General features: G+C 53.4%; 10 protein-coding genes across 10 annotated transcripts; 6 read left to right on the top strand and 4 right to left on the bottom strand.

Moving 5' to 3' along the window:
* Positions 1-108: 108 nt before the first annotated feature.
* Positions 109-639, top strand: CKM354_000851900 (uncharacterized protein; the record flags this gene model as incomplete). Its single annotated transcript, XM_044803898.1, has 1 exon — positions 109-639. One exon carries the CDS (start codon positions 109-111, stop codon positions 637-639), a length of 531 nt encoding a protein of 176 aa, XP_044659833.1.
* A 570-nt stretch (positions 640-1209) lies between these two features.
* On the bottom strand, positions 1210-1963 carry CKM354_000851800 (calmodulin; the record flags this gene model as incomplete). Its single annotated transcript, XM_044803897.1, has 5 exons — positions 1210-1244; positions 1310-1648; positions 1701-1716; positions 1779-1835; positions 1961-1963. The coding sequence occupies 5 exons, from the start codon at positions 1961-1963 to the stop codon at positions 1210-1212; spliced, it is 450 nt and encodes a 149-aa protein (XP_044659832.1).
* A 496-nt stretch (positions 1964-2459) lies between these two features.
* Positions 2460-3730, top strand: CKM354_000851700 (uncharacterized protein; the record flags this gene model as incomplete). The annotated part of the gene is made up of 2 exons (XM_044803896.1): positions 2460-2506; positions 2560-3730. The coding sequence occupies 2 exons, from the start codon at positions 2460-2462 to the stop codon at positions 3728-3730; spliced, it is 1218 nt and encodes a 405-aa protein (XP_044659831.1).
* A 224-nt stretch (positions 3731-3954) lies between these two features.
* CKM354_000851600 (uncharacterized protein) lies at positions 3955-5217 on the top strand (the record flags this gene model as incomplete). Its single annotated transcript, XM_044803895.1, has 1 exon — positions 3955-5217. The coding sequence occupies one exon, from the start codon at positions 3955-3957 to the stop codon at positions 5215-5217; it is 1263 nt and encodes a 420-aa protein (XP_044659830.1).
* A 76-nt stretch (positions 5218-5293) lies between these two features.
* CKM354_000851500 (uncharacterized protein) lies at positions 5294-6169 on the bottom strand (the record flags this gene model as incomplete). Its single annotated transcript, XM_044803894.1, has 1 exon — positions 5294-6169. One exon carries the CDS (start codon positions 6167-6169, stop codon positions 5294-5296), a length of 876 nt encoding a protein of 291 aa, XP_044659829.1.
* Positions 6170-6663: 494 nt separating this feature from the next.
* Positions 6664-9288, top strand: CKM354_000851400 (uncharacterized protein; the record flags this gene model as incomplete). Its single annotated transcript, XM_044803893.1, has 1 exon — positions 6664-9288. One exon carries the CDS (start codon positions 6664-6666, stop codon positions 9286-9288), a length of 2625 nt encoding a protein of 874 aa, XP_044659828.1.
* Positions 9289-11210: 1922 nt separating this feature from the next.
* CKM354_000851300 (uncharacterized protein) lies at positions 11211-13331 on the bottom strand (the record flags this gene model as incomplete). The annotated part of the gene is made up of 2 exons (XM_044803892.1): positions 11211-13212; positions 13264-13331. The coding sequence occupies 2 exons, from the start codon at positions 13329-13331 to the stop codon at positions 11211-11213; spliced, it is 2070 nt and encodes a 689-aa protein (XP_044659827.1).
* Positions 13332-14483: 1152 nt separating this feature from the next.
* Positions 14484-16396, top strand: CKM354_000851200 (uncharacterized protein; the record flags this gene model as incomplete). Its single annotated transcript, XM_044803891.1, has 2 exons — positions 14484-16214; positions 16283-16396. The coding sequence occupies 2 exons, from the start codon at positions 14484-14486 to the stop codon at positions 16394-16396; spliced, it is 1845 nt and encodes a 614-aa protein (XP_044659826.1).
* A 1835-nt stretch (positions 16397-18231) lies between these two features.
* Positions 18232-19923, bottom strand: CKM354_000851100 (uncharacterized protein; the record flags this gene model as incomplete). Its single annotated transcript, XM_044803890.1, has 1 exon — positions 18232-19923. The coding sequence occupies one exon, from the start codon at positions 19921-19923 to the stop codon at positions 18232-18234; it is 1692 nt and encodes a 563-aa protein (XP_044659825.1).
* Positions 19924-21034: 1111 nt separating this feature from the next.
* On the top strand, positions 21035-23569 carry CKM354_000851000 (uncharacterized protein; the record flags this gene model as incomplete). Its single annotated transcript, XM_044803889.1, has 1 exon — positions 21035-23569. The coding sequence occupies one exon, from the start codon at positions 21035-21037 to the stop codon at positions 23567-23569; it is 2535 nt and encodes an 844-aa protein (XP_044659824.1).
* Positions 23570-24028: the final 459 nt, after the last annotated feature.

The raw sequence follows: 24028 nt of genomic DNA, 5'->3' as shown, positions 1-24028 counted from the left end.
CAAATCTTGATCCAAGTGCCTGACCCTTCTCCCAGTCCCAACCTATCTCTCACAAGCTCTACTTAGACTGCTCATTCCAGGTACCACTCACACAGCTCAGACTACAAAATGGCACAAAACAGCAAAGAGCAATTGCTGCAAATCTTCCGACCTCATCAATTCGCAGCCAACGAGGAATACGTCGACCTCTGGCACGTGTACGACAACCTATCTCAAACGCCTTTCAAGCCAGGTATCGGCATTCAATGCAAAGATGATAACGACTACGTAATGAATGCATGGAATGTCATCACTCCACTTACAATGAGGCAACATTTGAATTGGAGGAATCGCAAAGCTACACAGTTCGTGTCTTTGTACAGCGATCCGGCAGCCGCACAACATGAACAACAAAGACGAAGGAACCAAGGAATTGTGCCAGGTGTCGGTCCACGAAACGTTCATTCTGTTCGCATTGCCCATGTGCGCATTCCTCCAGGCACGGGAGTCTGGTTCTTCTCGCGGTCGGAGATGTTGGAGATGATGGCAACTTTTGGTGACGGAGCAAGATTCGAGATGTTTACAACGTCTGCACCCAGTGAATGGTTTGTATGGGGACGCGTACCGGAAGAATTGGTTCTGAATCGGACGGCGCTTTGAGTGATTGAGGAAGAATTTGTCATATTGCGTAGATGTCGCGCACGGTGTTTCCCATGTGGTGCAATCGCAAGACCCGGGTTGCCACGATGGCCTGCTATGTCGGGGGGGATGATGTCTGGTTTCAAGCGTAACTACGTCACTCAAACTAAGAAATCAGTGAGCTCAATGAGGTCGGCCAAGAACATAACACTGAGTTGATAAACCGCAACCTCTTAGGGGAAGACAGATGTTTCAGATTCGCTAAGCTAAGAGAGTATCCTAGAGCACTGCTCAACTTTGGCAAACCAGAAAAGGTGATCAGGTGTGATTCCATGTAGCACGAAGCAGGCGCGATCGAAGCAATGACACGCTTCCTGCCACGCCGCTCCGAAAGGTATACCATCTGCATTCAAATTTTCTCAAGCCTTCTGCCTGCCAGGCTGGGAATGACGTCGTGGAGTAGCTGCAAAAAAGGAGATAGGGGATCGGGTGGGATATCGTAGGGCCGTTTCGTTGCCATAGCTCGCGAACGCGCTTTTCTTTGACTGGAATGTACTCGATGTAGATGTCGTGGCTTCAAGAAAGTAGGGTCTACTTCTGCATCATCAACTGAACGAACTCATTGTCTGTTAAGCCGTTAGTCAGAGGTTTCACTTGCACCATTTGGTTGTGTGTCCGCGTCTCGTCTTACAGTCAATTCTTCCGTCGCCATCCTGGTCAGCCTCACGGATCATCTCGTCCACCTCGTCATCTGTCAACTTCTCGCCGATGGAGGTCATGACGTGTCGCAGCTCGGCGGCACTGATGAAGCCATTGTTGTCGCGGTCGAAGACCTTGAAGGCTTCACGGATCTCCTCCTCAGAGTCGGTGTCCTTCATCTTGCGGGCCATCATGGTGAGGAATTCGGGGAAATCGATTGTGCCGTTGTTGTCGGCGTCGACCTCGTTGATCATATCCTGCAGCTCGGACTCGCTGGGGTTCTGGCCGAGGGAGCGCATAACAGTGCCGAGCTCCTTGGTGGTGATTTGTCCTTCGGTTGAGATTAGTTCAGTGCAATCGCAGAGAGCGGGTGCGCATCGTACCATCGCCGTCCTTGTCCTGTGGTGTTGTGGTTAGCTCTGCCTCGCGGCTGCCTGATTGTTTCAGAAAAGTGTACGTACGAAGAGGGAGAAGGCCTCCTTGAACTCGGAGACTTGCTCCTCGGTCAATGAATCAGCCTATCGCAATCGCTCAGTCAGCCATCTTCTACTGTCACGGCATCGTGCGTGTGGCGTGTGTATTTGTGCGATGCTCAATGTTCCCGACACGCACACCACTAGTGGGGTATCCGAATTGCGCGTACCATGATGTGTGTGCGGTGATCGCGGGCGTTACGAGGTCGATTTGTGAATGTCGCCGAAGCAGAGGGCGCGAGGGTCAGGTCGAGTCGTGGAGTCGGTGGACAGGTGTTGAGTGTGACAGCAGGAGGGGGAGAGTGTTGTTTGCTGGACGGCGGAAGTGGGCAGGAGCCAATTCACTTTCCAGGGACTCACGCTCAGCTCATCAACGGTGACTTCCGACACAAGCTTTCCCACGGGCAACGGCCTGCATGTGCCAGCTGCTTCGCTGTCCTATTTCTGTCTGCCCTTCCGTACAGTAGCCTATACCCGTCACACGCTCGACACTCTGCACATTTCCATCGTCTTTATCCTCGGCATTCAACCTTGCGAACCGCCATCTCGGGACACGCCTGCGTCACAGTTAATCCCAGCGCGATCCAATGATGTTGAGTGAGGTCTGAGCAGGTCGCGAGCTTGAGCACTGCACACGATGCGCGTCTGTCACCACATTACCACGCTACAATGTCGACAGCGGTGAACCTGGGGGCGTGGCGCGATCGGACGAACCTGTGAGTGGCAACGTGTGCGTGCGAAGAGACCATGACAGCTCATGCTGGTGTAGCTTCATTTCATATCGCCAGTCCTACACACATCATCCAGCAAAGCGATCGCGTATCGCTGGTCCTAGCAATGGCCGCTTCACCGATGCGCCGGACGACTCCGAACGGGCTGGACTCATGTCCAACCTCGACAATGACGGGGATGCGGTGATAGAAATGGACATTCTCCCCCCACGATGGCTGGACATCCAGGACGAGGTGTCACAGACATTGTCAAACATCACTGCGAAGATGAAGAGGCTGGACCAGATGCATGCGAAGCATGTGCTGCCGGGCTTCGACGATGAGAGCGTGAAAGCCAAAGAGGAAAGGGATATTGAGAATTTGACTCAGGACATCACGAAGGACTTTATTACGTGTCGGAATTCTATCAGAAGAATCGATCGCTTGCAGCAAGAGCAACAACAGCAGTCGGGCGGCGCCATCGCTGATGCTGACGCGACCATGGCGAAGAATCTCAAAATGTCCCTAGCGAGCCGTATAGGGGACGTCAGCACACTGTTTCGCAAGAAACAATCTGCGTATCTGAAGAAAATGCGCACACTTGGAGGAATGAATTCCCCCTTGGACAGAGCTGGCACTCCGATGGCACAAAATCCTTACAACGATCCAGCCGTGATGGAATCAGAAACGGATCGCTCGGCAGCCCAGTCAACGCTGCTGCAAACCGCACAGGTGCGGAGGAGGGGAGTGATGGACGCTCAAATTGAGCAACGAGAACGAGAAATCGAAAAAATTGCGCAGGGCGTGATTGATTTGTCAAATTTGTTCCAAGAGTTGAACACTATGGTTATCGACCAAGGCACTGTGCTGGATCGGATCGACTACAACGTAGAGCGCACGGCAGAGCACGTGAAAGAGGCGGACAAGGAGCTCAAAGTCGCAACAGGATATCAGAAGAGAAGCACGAAGCGCAAGATCATACTGCTATTGGTGCTGATCGTGGCTGGCATGTTCATTCTGCTGCTCGTAAAGCCCAGGCGAAGCAGCTCCTCGACGCCAGCACCACCGCCAGCGGCACCTGCAGCACCTGTGCCGAACGAACCAGGAGCTGGAATACCGCCAAAGATGCAAAGAGTAGCAGATACCAACAGCCCTATACCTGGAGAAGGGCTTGATGAGAGACTGTCGGAATGGAAGAAGCGGCGACGACGAGTCGTGCCCTATGCATAGATACCCTTCCGCGAACGAATGAATCAACTTTTCATTGAATGGTGCACAGGTTGTGTGATCTCGTGTCTCGATCATGACAGTCCCACTATTCCGGATTCTTCGGCTGCAACCTCGACGTCACTGGGCGCGCGCTTTCTCACCATCGCCAAACAATTGACAGCTTGAGTGGTTACGGTAAGTCGACGACTCTTCTTCGTTCACACTCACTTCACACCTTTGCTGCAATGGCCAAAGTAATCCTCGCTATCAACGCCGGCTCAAGCTCAGTCAAAGTCTCCGTATTTTCCTATGAATCTCCTACGAAAGATCCTCAACAGCTTGCAGAAATCCAGATCTCCGGGCTCACAGCACCACCTGCCAAGCTGAAGTACTCACGCGGCGAACACAAAGTCAAGGATCAAGAAGTCAAGGAAGTTAACTCCCAAGAAAGTGCTTATGAATTCATCATTAAGCACTTGACCGAAGACTCTGACCTTCCGGAGCTCCAACACCGCGATGATATCGAATTCGCTTGCCATCGTGTAGTTCATGGAGGCGACTACGACCGGCCTACCAGAATTGATCGAGACACGTACCACCACATCGAGAAGCTCTCTGATCTCGCCCCTCTCCACAACGCTGGCGCTCTGACAATCGTCCGCGCAGTCCACGCCAACAATGCCAAAGTCAACAACATCGCCTTTTTCGACTCAGCCTTCCACTCCTCCATGCCAAAAGCCAGCACCACCTACGCCATCGATCAAAATATCGCTCAACACAACAAACTCCGCAAATACGGCTTCCATGGAATCTCCTACCAGTTTATCACTCGCTCCGTCGCAACATATCTCCAAAAACCAAAAGACCAACTCAACATCATCGCTCTCCATCTCGGCTCCGGGGCTTCCGCTTGCGCAATCCAGAATGGAAAATCCCTCGATACATCAATGGGCTTGACACCTTTGGCAGGCTTACCTGGCGCTACCCGATCCGGCGACGTAGATCCCTCACTAATATTCCATTTCACGCATGACGCCGGAAAATTGAGTCCGAGCAGCACAAAAGATATGAGCATTACGCAAGCAGAGGAGATTCTGAATAAGAAGTCTGGATGGAGTGTTATGACGGGCACGACGGATTTTGGGGTGATTTCGAAGAAGGCCGAGGAGGGTGATGAGAAGTGTAAATTGGCTTTTGAGGTTTTCGTGGATAGAATTCTGGGGTTCGTGGGGAGTTATTATGTCAAGTTGGGTGGGAAGGTAGACGCTTTGGTTTTCGCTGGCGGAATAGGGGAGAAGGGAGGGCAGTTGAGGAAGGCGGTCGTGTACAGGGCGGCGTGTTTGGGATTTGAGCTTGATGGGGCGAAGAATGAGGAGCCTGAGGAGAATGTGGTTGTTGATATTGGGAGTGAGAAGAGTCGGCATCGTGTGCTTGTTGTACAGACCGATGAGCAGTCGGAGATGGCGAGACAGTGTGCCAAGCAGGCGGATCAGTTGAGAAGAAAGTAGTCATCCGGCGTGTGCTATACGAACATACGAACAACTTTTCATTGTATCATTTTTGTCGTAGATACTGTATACGAGATCAAGCCGAACTTCCCTTCTGATTCTCCCCCAATTTCATGGCATTCATCGTCTCACCAGCTTCCTCTTTATACTCCTCCAGCCAACGGCTCTGCGGCTTCCTCTCATAAACCACGTCTCCCATGGTCCACGTCATCCTCTTCCGATCCGTTTCCCAATCCACATCATTGTCCGGACAAATGACATAGAACTTGTCTTCACCCATCTTCTGATACAGGTAATCTGCGACCTGCTCTGCAGCCCACGCACCATCGGGCTTAGATGTGGTCTTCCCGCCACCTGTCAATCCAGTGAATGTCCAGCCTGGCACTAGCAGATGAACCGAAGTCTTAGGTGAAGACTTTGCAAGATCGAAATGGAGGTGTTCGGTAATTGTTTTGATTGCTGATTTTGAAGCATTATATGCTGGGTTTCCCGGTGGGTTTGTGATGCCTTGTTTAGAGCCTGTGATGATGATGGACTTTGGAGAAGAGGAGTTGTTCTCGAAGTGAGGGAAGAAGGTATTGATTCCATTGATCACGCCAAAGAAGTTGACATCGAAGATCTTGTGGAAGTAGGCAGAGTCCTTCCAGTCGCCATTGGCACCAATGCCCGCGTTGAGATGGAGAAAATCAAGTTTAGTGCCCGAGCTTTCGAGCTTTTGTTTGAGGTTGGTCCATTCTTGGAGGCTGGAGACGTCGAGAGAGTGGGTGGTGACAGTACCACTGGATTGGACTTTGCTTTTGGCTGCGTCTAGAGCTTCGGTGTTGTTATCAACGAGGTGGACGTTCATCGAGTGCGAGGCGCATAGCTTGGCGACTGCGAGGCCAACGCCGCTCGCTGCGCCTGTAATGAGGGCGGTGGCGCCGCCGCGAAAGACTGCTGTGGGCGTAGACATTGCGTATGAGAGCTGGCTTGGTGGGTGGTTGTCTAGGAGAGGAGGGGTATGAGAAAAACGGGTGTTCGAGCCATTACTTCTATTACCCCAATGTTCGGGGCACCCCAATGGCTACGATGACGCTGGAGCGGCGGCGATAAGGGCTATCTCCGGCACTTGTCGAGCGCGGACATGTCGAAGAAGAGCATGGCGACGAGAAGCCGCACAGCCTGCACGATGAGTTGGCAGCAGCAGCATACCGTGGTCGAGGGCAACGTGGTGGTGCATTCGCGAGGAGATTACCGTGGGAAGTGAAGCATCGAGATGCACACGCGAACGGGTTGCTATGGAGACGCGTCGGAGCGTGCATGTTGATTTCATGTGCTAAAAGGCTTCCACTACCCGAGACACGACGCGCTCGAGTGCTAGCGCCCGACTCCAGCTCCTCACGCCTGCATTGAGTCTATCATGTCCACTGCTTGCTTCTTCTAGACGATTTGCGACTCTCGACTGCCATGGCCGACGTCAAGCACCACACGCCCGGACACCGCCGCAATGCCTCCTCCAAATCCAACATCTTGAGATCGCTGGTCTCGTCTAAGGGCCGCCCAGCCAGTCCTGAGCAGACCGCTGCCAACGCAAAGCAGGATGAGAAGTCATACAGAGCCCCGATGGGTAGCCGGAGCGTGCTCGGCGAGCGTCAGAACAATGTCCAGTCGCCTCCATCTTCACCAAGCAAGAAGAAAGACACCTTGGGAAGGAGCAACAGAGACAAGACAAAGGACAGCCAGGCCAAGCCACAGAAATCGAAGTCGTCGACAAATCTCGCGGGAGTCTTTGCGAGGATGAATCGATCAAGCAAAGACTTGTCAAAACAAGTGAACGTGGAGAAGAATAAGGAGAACACTTCGCCCCTCGAGCACGAGCCCGCAGCACCGACGCCGATCTGGGCGCAGATGGCTACCACGAATCATTTGACCAGTCAGAGGGAGCGAGCCAGCACGAGCAGCAAGCCATCTTCACACGACCTCCTAGCTGAGATCGACCGATATACCCCCCAAGTGTACAACGTGAGCAAACAGCGAAACTTCAACGGCACGTTCGATGAACCCACCCTACGACCTTCGCTATCGCAGCAGCGACCCCAAAGCTATCATTCACCTAATGGAGAAGGTATGTTGAGCGCATTGGGCCGAAAGATGAGTGGGAGCAAGTCCAGCATGGAGAGTCGAAAGTCGGACGACTCGAAGAGAAAGACGCAGAAGGCGCAGGACGCAAGAGTCTCCTTTGATCGGGATCGCATTCTGGGACGCTCTGGACCGGATCGAAAAGTGAGTGATGGCAGTACGGAGATGCCTGCTGGCAAAGAGAAGATCAACTTGACGAAGAGAGGCGGGAGAGTCATGGCTGCTGTGGCAATGTTCCAGGGTAAGACCAAGGAGAGATCTTCCAGCAAAGAGAAGGAGAAAGAGGAAGCGCCGCTCGATCCCAAAGCTGTCGATGCCCAATTTGAGGCAGTGCTTGCTGCTCGCAATATTCCAGAGCCCATGCGACAGAAGATGCGGAGCTTGACTATGAGAGTCAAAGCAGACTTCATTCGGCAGGATCAGGGCGCTGGCAAGAACAATAGCCCGCCGGCTACAGTCACCAGCTTGGAAAACACCAGCGCTACTCATCACATTACCACTGAGACCAAAGTGCCCCTGAAGGAAGAAGAGGACAGCAAGTCCACAAAGCGGTCAAGGACACGGAGTCGCACGTTCACGTTCTCGCGAGGGAAGAAAGAGCAAAAGGATGACGGCTCACCCGCAAAAAAGCCACGCTCACAGAGTCGCAGCCGACCTACTTCAATCATCATACCAAGCAACAATGTTTCCAAAACTTCCCTCACACCGACGACGCCCACGGGTTCATATGGACGACAGCATGCGAGTCTGGCCGTGCCTGGTGACTACATCGCCTACTTGCGGCAGAATCCGGATCCAACCAAAGTTGAGGTTGGTCGGCTGCACAAGCTCCGTATCTTGCTTCGCAATGAGACAGTGTCATGGGTAGATGCTTTCATCACGCAGGATGGCATGCATGAGATTATTGAGCTCTTGAAGCGCACAATGGCAATTGAGTGGCGAGAAGATCACGAAGATCAACTTTTGCACGAATCACTGCTTTGCCTGAAAGGGTTGTGCACGACAGAGCGCGCGATGGTGGAGCTGAACAAGTTTGCAGACGATCTATTCCCTGCATTAATTGGTATGCTGTTTGACGAAGAGAAGAAGGGCCCGGCGGAGTACACGACTCGGACGATCATCTTCAATGTGCTGCTCACATACCTCTCATCGGAGATGAACAAATCCACAGCAACTCTAGAAGCCAGAGCGCGGAAAGTACTCACCTATCTAGGGGAGCCCGCAAAGTCGGAGAACGAACGTCCAGTGGACTTTGTTCTGGGCATGCACACTCCTCGGCCATACAAATTGTGGTCACGCGAGCTCTCGAACGTGACGAGAGAGGTCTTTTGGATTTTCTTGCATCAGTTGAACGTCGTGCCGCTTCCCAAGCCGAGCAGTTCGCATTCGCAAAAGGCTGATGTCAACGAAGAAGAACGAAATAAGATCCTTGCCAGCACTTATACACAGCGACACTTTCCGGGCTCTCGCCCTCCAGTACCAGCAGCTCCATATATCGGAGGTGTCGAATGGGATGCAACAACATATATCACAGCGCACCTTGACCTGCTCAATGCAATCGTTGCATCGATTCCAGATCACCACCAACGAAACACGCTCCGCGAAGAGCTTCAGCAGTCAGGATTCGAAAAACTCATGGGCACTGTGCTCCGCACATGCAAAGAGAAGTTCTACTCTGGTGTGCACGACGGCCTAAAAGCATGGGTCGCAGCGGCTCACGAAGACGGCTGGGAGACACGATTCGTCCGTGAGGGCCCCTCAGAAGAAGAAATTGTCGAGCAAGCGATGAAAGCTCAGAAATCGCCCAAGAAGAGTCCGAAGAAGAAAGCGGACCTTCCACCGCAACTTGATAATGCTTTACCGTTGGAGCCACCAAAATTGGATCTTGGATTGGATCTTAGCTTGACGAAGACGAATGGAAAGATTGATGATGATGATGGGTGGTTGGGTTAGGGACTACGGCCTGTTTACGACTCTCTTCCTCTTTCTCGCTCGCAATCTCTCACTCATGGACGAACGAAAACATAAAATCAATGAACAAATGAACCACAGAATCATGTTGGACGTTAATGAATCAAAAAAGCACACAGTAACGAAAACTTTTGGCAACTGGCATGGACGCTGGGACCATTGTCATCCATTTCGCCGTCTGGGTGTCTGATCGTTTTGGGATGACGGAACTCTTTTCGTACTTTACTCTCTCATGGCGGCGGCGTTGGTGGTATGACGGAGGCATGGATGAAGGCGAAATACACAGTAACGAACTCTGGAATACTGCGATCCATATTGTTCAATCGAGCCACACTCATATTATGGACTGTTTCTCCTTCCTCTTCTTGTACCTGGTAATGATGTCTGGCGTTGTATCGCTCCCATCATCACTCTTCTTCTCCTTCTTCATCATGGTCGCTTTTCGGCACCATCATGGACAATCACCACAAAGGATGTTGAACTGACATTCGGAATTGCTTGTGCACTGATCAATTTGAGAAGGATCCTCGTCAGCATCAATGCGGGAGCAGGTCATCTACGAGGTATCATCTCGTTGTTGCTTACCCCCTGGCTCTGGTCGATTATTTCATATCTGCATCCCTGCTTCGGTTGCCACAGTGCTCGGCAAGTACCAGTTGTCGAGCCGGCGGGCTTTCTGCAGAGGTTGTTGATGGGACCTTCTTTTGTGCAGGCGGCCATTGCACCGGTTGCGGCGAGGAGGAGGGTGAGGAAGTTCATGTTGGCCTGTTTGGAGTTGTCTGAGCAGACGGAGTGCAAATTCTGGATGATTCGGAGGATGTGGTTGAGAATACTAAGGGAGACAAATGAAACATGAGGTAGGACGAGAGAAGGAGAAGGGGGCTAACCACCTGCCTTGATGACCCACTTCGTCAGTGCTGCGAACGACTGGAACTTCGGTCTCATGATTGAGCTAGAGTCGGGTTTGGTACGGCTTCGTCGTAAATAGGACTTGGCTTTGTAGAGAAGAGACGCACGCTTCGAACCCTGCTGTGGTTTCTGCCGCAATGGGCACGAGCTAGACTCCCTCGTGGGTCTCTCTAGTTCGCAGCCGTCCAGTGCGAACGGAATCATACGCGCCAGCCTACCGTAGTGCTAGATGGATCATGGAAGCACCTTTCGGGCACTCCGAGAAAAGAGTAGGTAGGTCTCACTTCGACACGAGTCAGCTACACGATAGGGCGATTTAGTTCTTGCGCGGCGATCTTGGCATTGGAACAGAGCGTTTCTGGCTTTTGGGAATGCTGTTCTGGACGCCTGGGTGGACTTGACAATTCGGCATAGCTTGTGCAAGTGTCTGCTTCTCATCATTCGTGAAGGCAAGGGGTCTCCGCAGTCGAAAATCGCCGCAGGTTTCCAAGAGCGACTGCATTCTCCTGTACCCGCACTCGGATGACATGTTAGCGAGTTCATCCGTTGGGACAGTAGTCGTGCAGAGATTAGTGATCTTTTGTGTAAGAATGGCAGTCGTAACGTTACCCCTCGTGCGGCCGGGCCAGGGAAAAGCGATGCCAAGCAAGGTAGCCACGATGGTACGAGATATACGCCTAGTAGGATGCAATGTACCACGGAGCACAATTGAACGCGTCTGGTGTTCCGCAGCGTCACAGACGTTGCTTCCATCACTGTATCCTGCGTGCCTGCTGTACATGCATATACATGTACTCATGCGGTAGCTGGCCTCTCCTGACGGCCGCCCCTTCTTCAACAACCGTACGACAATGGCTCGCAACGCGCCTGCCAGATGGTACGCGAGCAGTTGCTCCTCAACGACACAAATGGAGTTCGGAAAGCGCATCAGAACGCGTGAAAAATGAACATGGTACGATACTGCGGACTAATGACAGCAATACACGTGCTCGCATCTAACAGATGGACATCCGCCGCGCCAAGTTCTGGAGCTGATCGATTTCCGTTGGCTCGGGCGTCTGCGGTGCTCTGCCTGGGTTAACGGCGCTGATGATGGCCGGAATGGCCGCCGGATTCACCAGCGTCGTGATGTCGCCCAGTTGATCCTCCTCACCGCACCAGATCTTGCGCAGCAGTCTCCTCATAATCTTGCCCGCGCGGTTCTTTGGTAGGTCCTGGACGACCACGACATGCTTGGGCGAGGCAAATTTTCCAATGCTGGTGGAGACCTGCTCCTTTGCAATTCTGATGGCTTCAGCATTGTCAATGCTCCGATTCAAGGAGACGAATGCGGTCACGGCCTGTCCGGTCAAATCATCTGGAACTCCGACAACTGCAACCTCGGCCATGTAGGCGTGCTCGAGAAGAGCGGCTTCAATCTCGGCTGTCGACAGTCGATGAGCTGCCACATTAATCACATCGTCGACGCGTCCTTGGATCCAGAAATAGCCGTCTTGGTCTCTGATTGCGCCGTCGCCAGTAAAGTAGTATCCGGGATATGGATTGTAATAGACGTTCATGAATCGATTGTGGTCGCGCCAAACCGTCCTCGACATGCTTGGGATGGGCCGCTTGATGGTGAGGACTCCCTCGACTCCAGGAGTTGCGATTTCAACACCTGTGGCAGGATTGAGCAGAGCAGGCTCCACTCCGAAGAATGGGAGGGTACAGCAGCCTGGCTTAGACGGAGTCGTACCGGCCAGAGGCGCGATCAAATAAGAGCCTGTCTCTGTCTGGAAGAAGGTATCGACGACATGGATCTGACCTCGGCCGACCACATCATGTACCCACTGCCACACATTCGCCGCTAGTGGCTCTCCCACAGACCCAACGACTCGCAAGCTCGACTGCACAGCGTCGCTTTTGACGTACTGATCGCCAGCACGCTTGAGAAGTCGAAGCACTGTTGGCGCTGAGTACAGCTGGGTGACTCTATGCTTCTCGATGATCTCCCAGTATCGCGATGGCGATGGATAGACCGGAGTGCCTTCGTATATCACCACAGTGCAGCCCAGCATCAGCGGACCGTACAACGAGTACGAATGGCCAGTGATCCAGCCGATGTCAGCTCCACAGAAGAAGACATCGCCGTCGTCCGCGTGGATGTCGAAGACGTATTGCGTTGACAATGCGGCGCCAAGCAAATATCCGGCGGTGGTGTGCATCAACCCTTTCGGCTTTCCAGTCGACCCAGAGGTATACAGCATGAAGAGCGGATCCTCGGATGACATCGAGACCGGCGTGAACACCGCAGGCCACTTTTGAGTTTCTCTGGTCCAATCGTAGTCCCGGCCTGTCTGCATGGGCACTGCGCTCATCGTAGCTCGATAGACCAGACAGCTCGCCACATTTGGGCACTGGCTAAGAGCTTCATCGACGATGGACTTGAGAGCGATGACCTTGCCGCCACGAGCGCCCTCATTGGCAGTCAAGACAACACGGGCGTCGGCATCCAGGATCCTGTCACGGAGAGCGTTGGCAGAGAAGCCACCGAAGACGACTGAGTGGATGGCACCTATGCGCGTGCAAGCCAGGACAGCGACGAAAGCCTCCGGAACCATTGGCATATATATGGCAACAGTGTCGCCCTTCTTGACACCAAAGTCACGCGTCAAGACCCAGCTCAAGCGTGACACATCTCTCTGCAGCTCTTTCCACGTCAGGGATCGGTTCGGACTGCTTGGCTCATCAGGCTCGAAGATGATAGCTGTAGCATTTGGCTTGCGCTTAGCATGTCTGTCAACACAATTGAATGAGGCATTCAGTCGCCCTGCTGGGAACCAGGCATTGTCGCCATCCTTGAAGCTGCCTTCGTGGACAAGATCGCCAAAGTCACGCTCCCAGGTGATCAGTGAGCGTGCTTGTTCAGCCCAGAACTGATCCGGCCGCTCAATTGACTTCTTGTACAGCTTCTCGTATGCCTTCAAGTTCTGCACGCGTGGATGGGGCGAAGACTTCCTGTACATGCATGAGATGGCGTCGCATACGCGCAACATCGAGAATGCTTACCCGAAGCGCTCGAGCGGTACCAAAAGCGCATCAGAGTGCTTTGTGGTGGTGGCTCCCGCGTCGCCCATTTTTTTGCTGTGATAACTCGATGTTCGATCTTTGTTTGTCTGGAGGCGTCTGTCGATTCTCTCGGGGAGCGGGGGTCCCTCTATTTACATTCACACTGTGGTGCAAGGCCCCATGATTACCTCTCTGCCCGGCCTATACCGTCTTTCACGGAGGCGCCGCAACGCGCTGTCCTCGTTTGAGAGCACGGTAACACGCCACCATAACCCAATGCTACTGGTGGCCGCAACGAAATGACATGACAGCACATGCGTCGTGCGCGGCCGACGGCGACGGCCTTCGCAATCAAGTGTCTCAATCGACTGACTGCTTTGGTACAAAGCACAGAGAAAGTATGGAGAACGTCTTGCAGCCATTCATGAGCTTCGTGGGCGCGGCAAGCCACAAAAGCTACTCCAAACTTTGTAATATTTGGGACTTTCGCCTAATCTAACTATGTTCGGCACCTCGCACAGTCCATTCCAGCACCCGTTGCAGCTGTCTGGCTGAAGCTTGTCGAGCCATCTGGGCGTACACGTCTTGGAACCAGGCTCGAGTCTGGCCTCTCGAGCCGGAAGCGGTATGGCTGTCGATATCGACCGGCGGTACGCGAGTCTTTATGGTTCTATAAGCGAGCAGACACGGTCACGCATTGCACTAACTTGGAATGTAGAACACGAGTCTCGGATTCATAGAGCAGGATGCCGACGTTCGCCCCGAAGCTGATCGCGCTGGTATTGGATACGGCCTCAGCAACAGCAGAAGAATGACACTATATGTTCTAGACATACCCACACGATGTACAGTAGCAAGCTCTGCTGCCAGGTGAGCCGCCAGTGTCCTCCGTTGTACCTTTTAGCTCCACAAGGGATCGTGTGTCGTGCGGTGTGACAAGCAGCGCCTTTGCCGCGACGCATAAACTTTTATGTCGTGGCTGGCTGAAGCTGATAGTCTCACATGCAAGTCCTAAGCTCTACGCTAGAGAAAGGCTACGCTCTTAGTGCCAAAATGTACTCTCCTGATGCCGAGTGGCGAGAGAAGCTGGAACACAGGGCGCCCGCTCGCCAGAGCGATTGGAATATATTCCATACCTCACACGCGTGCGTATTGACCGGATCTGTTTGGGAAAGCGCGCAAGAACAAGTCAAGCAACTCTTCGCTTCCTAGGCAACGACATGTTTCGAAAGGTCTCATGGCAGAAGGATGTGATGGAGGTCCAGGCGGACGAGACGAATGAAGGAGAGATGGCAGAGAAACAGTCGCAGTCAGGAGATGGAGCCACTCCGTTGCAACAGCCTCCTGCGATACCAGACATGGCTCACGTAAGGCATCACAGCAACGGTGTTCGGAGAAGCTCAGTTGTCTCGTTTGAGGCACGACGGGGTTCGATTATCCAATCGATCGCCGGCGATGCCAATGTTGGACAAGGGACAATCAGAACATCAACAGGCCAGATGAATCGCGACGACCGACAACGCTCGATCTATTCAATCAAAGCCGCTCAGGAAAGCTCCGAAACTGACATCGCAAGCCTTCACGATGGGGATCTCCCAGCGCCCGTGCAAGACTTGCTCCAAGCGCAGACTGCCGGGCAATACAAGTTCACTATCACAGAGAACACTGGAAGCGCCGAGAAGAACGAGAAGACGACGGTCAGTGTTGAGGTTTCGCCACTGCAGTATACCGAACATATCGCAAAGAAAGAGTTTCTGGACGCCTACGCTGCTAGGTATCCTCTACCAGCGATTGAAAGACGATTCGCCTGGTTTCGATACGGGTGGTTCACAGTGTACCGAAGGTTGTTCGCTATTGTGTTCACGGCCAACATGGTTGCCATAATTGTGCTGGCTAGCCAACGAGCGCGATATAGCGCAGCGGCGATTGGCGTGGGAAGCAACATATTCGCTGCTGTCCTTGCTCGCCATGACAATCTGATCAACGCCGTGATCAGCATTATCCACCTGGTGCCTCTAAGCTGGCCGCTGGCGATTCGCAAACGACTGGGCAAGATTTACTGTCATGCAGGGATCCATGCTGCTTGTGGAACAAGTGCTGCGGTGTGGTATCTCTACTTCGCTGTCCTGCTTGCCACAGATCCGATCCCCACTGCGGTCAACGAAGGCGTTCGGATCGGAATCTATGTCACCACAGGGCTAATCTTTACATGCCTCTTAGTTCTCGTGGGCATGTCTCATCCCACAGTGCGAAGCCGCCACCATGACAGATGGGAACAATCGCATCGCTACATCGGCTGGCTCCTAACCGCCATCATCTGGATTCAGGTCGGACTGCTTACCTCAGCCTCAGAAACCCAACTGTACAAATCACCGCTCTTCTGGCTCGTCCTCGGCGTAACACTTCTCCTCATCTACCCATGGGCCATGATGCGCAAACGCACCTTCACCGCAACTCAACTCTCCAGCCACGCCCTCCGTCTCGAATTCTCCCACAAACTCTCCCTCACAGGCCACAACATCCGCATCGCACAATCTCCTCTGTCGGACTGGCACGGCTTCGCCACAATCCCCCGCAACGACGGGACAAAGGGCTTCTCTGTAATCATCTCCAACGCAGGCGACTGGACACGCTCCATGATCAATGCCGAAAATCGCAAAAACACAATTTGGCAACGCGGAAGACTTTTTCTGGGAATTATTGAAGTTCCAATGCTTTTCTCGCCTTTGGTCATCGCTGCCACGGGTTCGGGTATTGCGCCTTGCATGGCTTTCATCCAAACGCATCCGGATTGGCCGGTGCGAATCGTATGGTCTGCGAGGTTTCCTGAGACGACTTATGGGGCGCACATCATTGAGACTGTGTTGAAGGCTGATCCCAATGCTATTATTATTGATACGAAGGAGACGGGGAGGCCGGATATGGCGGCGTTGATCTATGCTGCTTATAAGGTGAGTCGTGTCGCAAAGTTGTGTGGATGTGTGCTGGCTTGAGTGGTGCTAACTTATGCGATGTACAGGAAATCAACGCGGAGGCTGTGCTGTGCGTGAGCACCACGAGGGTCTGTGAATCTGTGTCGTATGAGATGGAAGCGAGGGGTGTGCCGATCTATGTCCCCATATTTGATTCATAGAGCTAGTTGATAACACGATTGGATGTCAAAATGCTCAAATGCTCTCCTTCGATTTCGTGTTTCCCTAATTGACTATCGAACAATTACAGCTTGCGATATCGTTATCTGGACAGAGACAACTGTATTCACCCAGCCCAGGTACTTCGCATGAGCTCTTACAGCCACTGCATCTCCATATTGCAAGCTGCGCACCCAATCTCCTTCTTCTTGATTCTCAGATTCTGCCGACCAAGTTACATGTTGCGTGATAAAACCATTGCTCGCCGTTACATTCCTGACTATTTCCCTCTCATTATGTATCTCCCCGCATCCTGGCCTGACAATCCCAGCTGTGAACCATGTCCAACTTCCAGAGCCAGGATATGCAACATAGCCTTGATCTTGAGATGTTATAGAGAATTTGACTAAGCGAATGGGACTCCTTGTTGGTGTGTTCGACGCTATTTGAGCAGTAGTTATGCATGTTCGAGGTGAGTTGTTTACTCGGACGACCATATAGGCATTTGAAACGGTGTTGATGTTTTCGTATAATTGAGCATGTTGGATGATGGTATGGATGAGATCTGGGACGAGCTTTTGTCGGAGGAGAAAGGCGATGTGGTAGATTTCGGATTTAGTGTATTGTCTCTGGGATTTGAGAGTGATTTGCTGTTTTGTCGGAGTGTCGGGGTCGTGAGTGTTAGACGTGTTACTGCATGGCTTGACAGCGATAGTGGTAGCAGTCTCAACAATACAAGTGATCGACATTGATGTTTGCAAAAAGCGGACTGCAATCGAGCTCTGCGAAGCGCGTCGAAGATCATCAGCCAGAAAGTCACCTTTCGCTCTCAAGCTCTCCTCCCTCAGGTTGGCAGATCCATCGCGATGGTGGCTGCATGCTCAAAAGCACCCAACGGTGCCTCCGGGTAGCTCGTGTGCGCGCAAGCACTAGTTCAACGGCAGTGCCGAATTGCTGCAGGTTCCTGATAAAGCTTGCGCAAAGGACGCGGCACATTTGCGACAGCGCTACTGAAGAGCTTCTGGAAGGCTAGTGTCAAGCCATGGGCCGCCGGCGGCAAAGTGCAAGAGGGCGGCCGACGGCGATTAATTACTCGCGCTATGCGCGCGTGGCTCATGATCTTGTTCAAAATTCGTCGACTTCAAATCATCGTGTGAAGCAAGATGTGAGCTTGATGGTGGATAACGAGTCGATTCGTATGTGATGACCCTCTGCCTGCCCTCCTCGAATGATGTCTTACTTGTCCAGAGACGAACTTTCCCCTCTCAATGTACCCAACAACGGACGACCTCAAGCGCACTCCGGTCAGTTAGTGCAAAGCTTCGCAATCGTGGCTGCATTGCAGCGAAAGCAAGATCGCATTTCATTCTGCCCTAGAACGCAGGAACTGATCCTCAAGAACTATCGCGGCAAGCACAAGTCTGGCGTGATCAGTGCTGGAAAGAGACTTTTCTGGCTCGCAGATGTGGCTTGATCAGCTGAGGTTTCGTGTACCTGGACTTTCTCCATTCGACTGCCTATTTGAGAGTTAGCGTCTGTGCGCACGCCCCGCCTGGGAAGGTTCCTGGTGGGCTGATGCGGCTTGTTGCGGTGCCAGGGCTCGCTGAAAGCTTCTGGTTGATACCAAGCTCGGGTATCTGGCTGGGAGCGATCATGATAGGTTGGCGCGCATTGAGCTGCCATCACTGAGCAGTCACGCATTGGAAGTGATCAGGTTGGTGGAGATCAACTCGGAATGCTCAACTGGAGCTAATTTTGTGAAATTGCCGCATTGAAGCGGAATGTATACTTCCGAGCTGACGTGTTCCAGTGTCGAATTCACTGCTCGCGCGTCCCACTAGCGACGATAACAGTACTTTTGGAAGCAGGCATCGCAGCCCTTTGGCAGCTTGCCCCTTCCATCTCGCGCTTTGATCCCGCATGCAAAGCACAGACCCCAATTCGCATCACCATTCTGTGTCGCAATTGCATTACCATTCTGAATCATGCCATTGGTCTCCTCTACAGAATACTGAATCTTGCTCGTCGGCTGGTTGGATGGATACGTGTAATTGACGTTTGGCAGATAGATGATAAATACTGTGCTTGGCTCATCGCATCCGAAGAACACCGCACGCTTGTTGAGGCCTTTAGCGACAAACTCTGCGACATCAGGTATGAACGGCATCCTGGTCAGGCCAGCAGCTTGAGCATTCTCATATGTTTGTCGGATCTCTGTACCATTGGGAAAGTTGTCCGTAGTGTCTGCGCTGTTGTCGTTGGCAATGAGGACGTCAATCTTACGTGCGGGTTGAATAAAGGGCCAGATTGGCACATTTTGACCTGCCAGACCACCATCGGCCATCGTGATGAGCTTGTCATTTTTTACGGTAGTGCTTCGGGAGTAGTTGAAGAAAGGATTTGGATAAATTCCGAAAAGATCTTGGAAGGCAGGACGCTTGCTAACGCTGATGATGTCCTGCAAGAAGTTGGCGAGATCTGCATTGCTGCTATTGGATGGGGTCAAAACTGAGCAAGCAGCGACGAAAATATCACTGCTAGTGCCGAAAATGTATCCGATATTGTCGTAGTGTTCGATGCATTTTCCAGCATTGGTCGGTCGGCCATTTGTGAGATCAGATCCCATGTATTTGGTTGAAGCGAATGCAGAGACACCTCGGTCCCAGGAGCCGTACTCGTAAGGCGCAAATTCGTATTGTGTGGCATTGATGGTTGGTACGCACTGGCCCTCGGAGCTGTCGTCTACTCCAAGCGCTGTCATGATTGGGTAAGGCACGTTGAAGCTGGTAAAGTTGCTGAAGGATGTCAAAGTCGACAAACGAATATCGTCACCACCGTCCTCGCCGTAAAGGAACTGATAAGAGAGCAATCGACCCCATGCATCGACAATCGTGTTGTCAAATCCCGCGAGCTGTTTTGCCACAATGTCTGTTGTGACTTCGGCGTACTTGTCCGTGCCCTGAATGTTCGCAGGAAGCAGTAGACTGGCTTGAAACTGCGGCTCCCACAGGCCGTCGCGTAGACTGCTGACAGTAGGCCAATTGTTCCCACTGAAGCTACTCAGAAACCAGGCCCCGCCAGACAGCCCGGCCTCATAAGTGAGGCCTTGGAAGATCCCACTCGTGCTGAGGTTGCCATCACGACCGTCGAGAGCTTGCACAACGCCAGCAGTCTCAAGCAGAGCACGATAGCCGCCTCCAGATGAAGTAAGGGCCACTACTGGCTGCGACGAGGTTGAGAACTTTCCCCTCTTCGCGAGCCAAGCGGAAAGGCCTGCATCAGCCTTTGGCTTTCGTGATCGAATATACTTTGATTCATCGGAGTTCAGTCCATTGGCAGGTCGAACCAGCTGAGTGTTTGGACAAGCCACGTCCTTCGGAGCATAATCGTCGTCAATAGTAGGGAGTTGTCTAGCGACGAGATCGCCACTTTCATCGCGGACTTCAATAAAGTCCACTTGAGGCTGCGGTGCTGCACCAGTCAGTGCGCTTAGGGAAGCGAGCGTGATGAGTAGTGAGCGAATGGCCATTGCATGTACAGGAAAGACTAGAGGGTAGGAGTAGAAGGACAAGAAGAAGCCTGTGCACAGAGCAGCGTCGAAGCGGCTGGCATAAGGTGGACCTACAGAATGCACTGAAACCCGCGAAACGCGCGCTCCGGAAGGGGTAAGATCCGTATCATATATGTCCGAAGAGATGCCTCTCGTGCTGCAAGTTCGGGCACAGGCTAAAGGGAAGTCGTCGGAGCGGAATCCCAAACAGTCGCAATGTGCTGGAGGAGCACAGCCTCGCGGGCCAGAGTATCCAAATACCAGTTGCGACATTGCCTGTCGTCCTGTCGATCGGGCAGGTGCAAACTCTATCCATTGCACGGCATCTTGGAACGGTGTCTGGGCCGCGTGTCAGCAGCTGCTTTTGCGAGTGGCCTGGCTAGCCTCGGTGCGATAATGCCAATCAGCCTGTTAAGCGAGGCATCGTGGGCGGAGAACGGCAGACACCGTCCAGATGCAAGGCTCACAGCGTGAGGAGAGGAGGCATTGACTCGGCGATGAGGTCGCTGGAGAAAGGCAGAGGTGGTGAAGCAAGTGCTGTTGATCGGCGCACGTGGTGGTTGGTGGCAGGATCCGAGACACGCGCGCGCGCAAAACGCAATCTCCATGAGTCGCCAAGCGATCAGTCCAAAACGACCAGGTGAGGTAACCCGGCCAGCGCGAACCTGCCCAGCGCTCCTTCTGCCTTCGTTCCATCTCGCCTATGGGGCACGTTGTGATATCGAGCTATCGTCAATGTACGAGGACCTCGGAAAGCGCAGCAGGCCGATGCCACGCTCTCTGCGCTGGCTGGCTGCACCGTAGCGAAGCCAAGCGGCTGGCCGTCGACGTCGTCTCTGCTTGTGCGTCTGTCAAGCTGCGAGAAGGCAGCTGTCTCTGCGCCAGCTGTTCCAGCCTCAACTCGTGTTTCTAGCCATCTGTTGCAAATGTCGGCCTTGTGGGCACGCGACCATTTCCCCTCACCCACGAGAGAGAAGCTGACCACACAGCACACCGCGCTTTCGAGCCGAGAGCATCGACATTGACAGCATTGTAACTGCCGACTGGCAGTCGAAGCGTAGCGCCTGAATTGCAGCGGACAATACAGACTATGTCGGGAGCTGGAGAGGGGGGCGCGGGCGGGCTGCTGGACGTGGAGAAAGAGTTGACTTGCTCGATATGTACCGACATCCTGTACCAACCACTCACGCTGTTGGACTGCTTGCACACCTTCTGCGGAGGATGTGCTAAAGAGTGGTTTGCGTGGCAGGCGACAAACGCAGTCAACAGCAATAAGCGGCTCCTAGCAGCGCCGTACACATGTCCATCATGTCGCGATTCCGTCCGCGGTACCAAAGCAGACTGGAGGTTGACAGCACTGCTGGAGGGCTTTTTGAAGGCGAATCCGGGCAAAGGGAAAACGGAGGAAGACAAGGCGGAGATGCGGCAGCATTACAAGCCCGGGGACCACGTGATTCCGCCCGTTGAGGTCAATCGGGCAGATGAGGACAGTGAAGATGAACGACTGGTGGCCGAGATCATGGACATGAGCATGGCTTCGGTGGATCCAGACACGGCACGCCGGCGGACAGAACGGGCAACGCGAGACCGGCAACGAAGACGACAGGAGCGTCAGCGCACACATCGGGCGGAAGATGTGTCTCGGGAAGAGCAGTCCAGCAGGTGGGTTGCACAGCAGTCGGAAAGGCAGCAGCAAGAAGCAGAGCGGCAGGTGGAACATCAGCCATCACTTCGCAGTCTGCTCAGCAACTCAGACATCAGCTCGGAAGACGTGCAGCAGGAGATCTTGCAGTCCATCTACTCGGAAGGACTACTCAATGGCATTGACATCGATAACTTGACTCCGGCGCAGGAAGAAGAGCTCACCGAGAGGATTGCGGAGGCTTACCGAAGGCGACAACGCCACCGCGACCGGTCACGCAACCGCGAGCGAGATCATGTGTCTTCGCAGCCCTCAACGAGAAGAACCACGAGCCCTCGCACGCATCTCGCTCAGACGCAACAAGCACAATCTCGTGCCCGGCCGCCCATATCGCGGCCACATTTGTTCGAGCAGCAGGCGCCAGTAGGGGCGGAGCGGCACCATCGCCGGTCTGCCAGTGCCAGCAATCAGCACACCCGTCGCAGCGAACAACGTCTGGGCACCAGCTCGACCGTGAGCCCAGCAGCTCGCTCTGCGACAGATCTTTCAGCAGGGGCCCAAGGCGAGGATGTCCGGCGAAGTCAACGACCGAGAGCGTCCTCCAGCAACGCTCGAAGTTCCACAGATCCTGCGCGCATGCGTGAAGATGTGCAACGCGTTCGTGCAACTTCCACCACGGTGAGATCTGATGCTCCGCGAGGCAGTGGCGAACAGCGAAGCAGAGATGCTCAGCCTAGGGAAGTCACGCATGACTCGGTCGCACCGTCCACGACTGAGCCTCCCCAGCGTCTCCCGCTCGCCGGACAGACCGCTGTTGCAGCAAATGCTGCCGCACAGCAAGAGACACGCTCTGCCGCACCAACTTCGGACCCGGCACCCGCCGTCGCCTCGGACGTGATATCGACAGTGCATGCAAGCGCTCCCATCGCTTCAGTAGCATGTTCGCGTTGTCAGCGGCCCGACATTGGTCTTACACTTCACTACAACTGCCACAAATGTGACTCGGGCAACTACAATCTATGCTTACGTTGCTACCGTGATGGTCAGGGATGCCATCACTGGTTTGGCTTTGGGCTGGCTGCCATATACCGCTGGCAAAAAGCAGCCGAGGCGGCAGAGGATCCGCGCCACTTCGACTATCCTCACATACTCATGCCTCGCAAGTATGTGCCTGCCTCTGCCTCGAATACCGACGCGATCCCAGCCAGAAATGAGCCCGTCCTCCAGGAAGGAGCTTTCTGCGAGTCCTGCTTGACTTTCACAAATTCCTGCTACTGGTATTGCAACATCTGTCTTGAAGGGGCTTGGGGTTACTGCAATTCCTGTGTGCTCAAGGGGCAGCATTGCACGCACCCGCTGCTGGCCATCGCGCACATCAGTGCTCAGAGTAATTCTGACCCTTCGAGAATACCGCTGTGCCTGCCCGTGCCTCATCTCAAGCAGGACTCGTACGTTCTCCTGCCAGTACTGACTGATTGCGATATATGCAGACAGTCTATCAGCGAGCGAGAGACTCGCTTTCATTGCTATCAATGTAGTGATGGTGACTATGACATCTGCAACGAATGCTATCACTCACTCGTAGCAACGGGGAAAATCTCTTCGGCGAATGGACCAAATGGCTGGCGACGTTGCTTACAAGGTCATCGCATGAGCGTCATTGGCTATCAAGACACTCCTACTCCGGCTGGGCCAGGCAAAGTGCGTGTCACAATGCGCGACCTCGTTGGTGGCTGGAGACTGAAGGACGATGCCGCTGCAAGATCCAACAGCAGGAGAGCTGTGCCAGTCGACTCTGGGCCCGAGTCACGAGCCTTCGCAATCTGGTCCAGGTGGCCGAAGGAGGAAGACAGGGACGAATTGGCATTTCCTAAGGGGGCGGAGTTTAGAGAAGTCGAGGACCTCAACCCTGATTGGAGTGTCGCAGTTTATGCTGGCAAAGTCGGGTTGGTACCGAAAAACTATACCAGACGGCTGTCTTGATCTTACTTCGCATGCCACTTTCGAGCAGAGTGCTGCGAAAAGGCGGATTGGACTGCGCAATTGTCAGGCTATCAATCGAAGAGGATGTCAAGAGACGTGTGCTGTAGCAACGGATCAAGAAAGTATTTACACTTCCAGTATCACTTGGAGCTACGCAACAGCATTTCCATCGGTCGATCTCAGGGCAGATCTTGGGAGCAGCGGGCATCCTTTCGATATTGTGTTCGTGTGGCATTCCCAGCATGGCTTGAGATCCTGCGATCGACATGTCTCTCCTCAACAACGAGCTGGGAGCCTGCACAGTTCTTGTCCAGTCTGTGCGGTTGAAGCATAGCAAGAGTGTAGTCAGAAACGGTTTGAGGCCGCGCAGCCTACCAACGTTCACTTTGTTGGAGCACAGCCTCTGTGGAACCATGAACTATTTTGACAAGTATGGGTCTACGAATTCCAGTCCGCAGA

The sequence above is a fragment of the Cercospora kikuchii genome (genome assembly GCF_019650295.1).
Source record: "Cercospora kikuchii DNA, contig_00005, whole genome shotgun sequence".
Classification (NCBI taxonomy): Eukaryota; Fungi; Ascomycota; class Dothideomycetes; order Mycosphaerellales; family Mycosphaerellaceae; genus Cercospora; species Cercospora kikuchii.
This window is presented reverse-complemented; position numbering and strand designations above follow the sequence as displayed.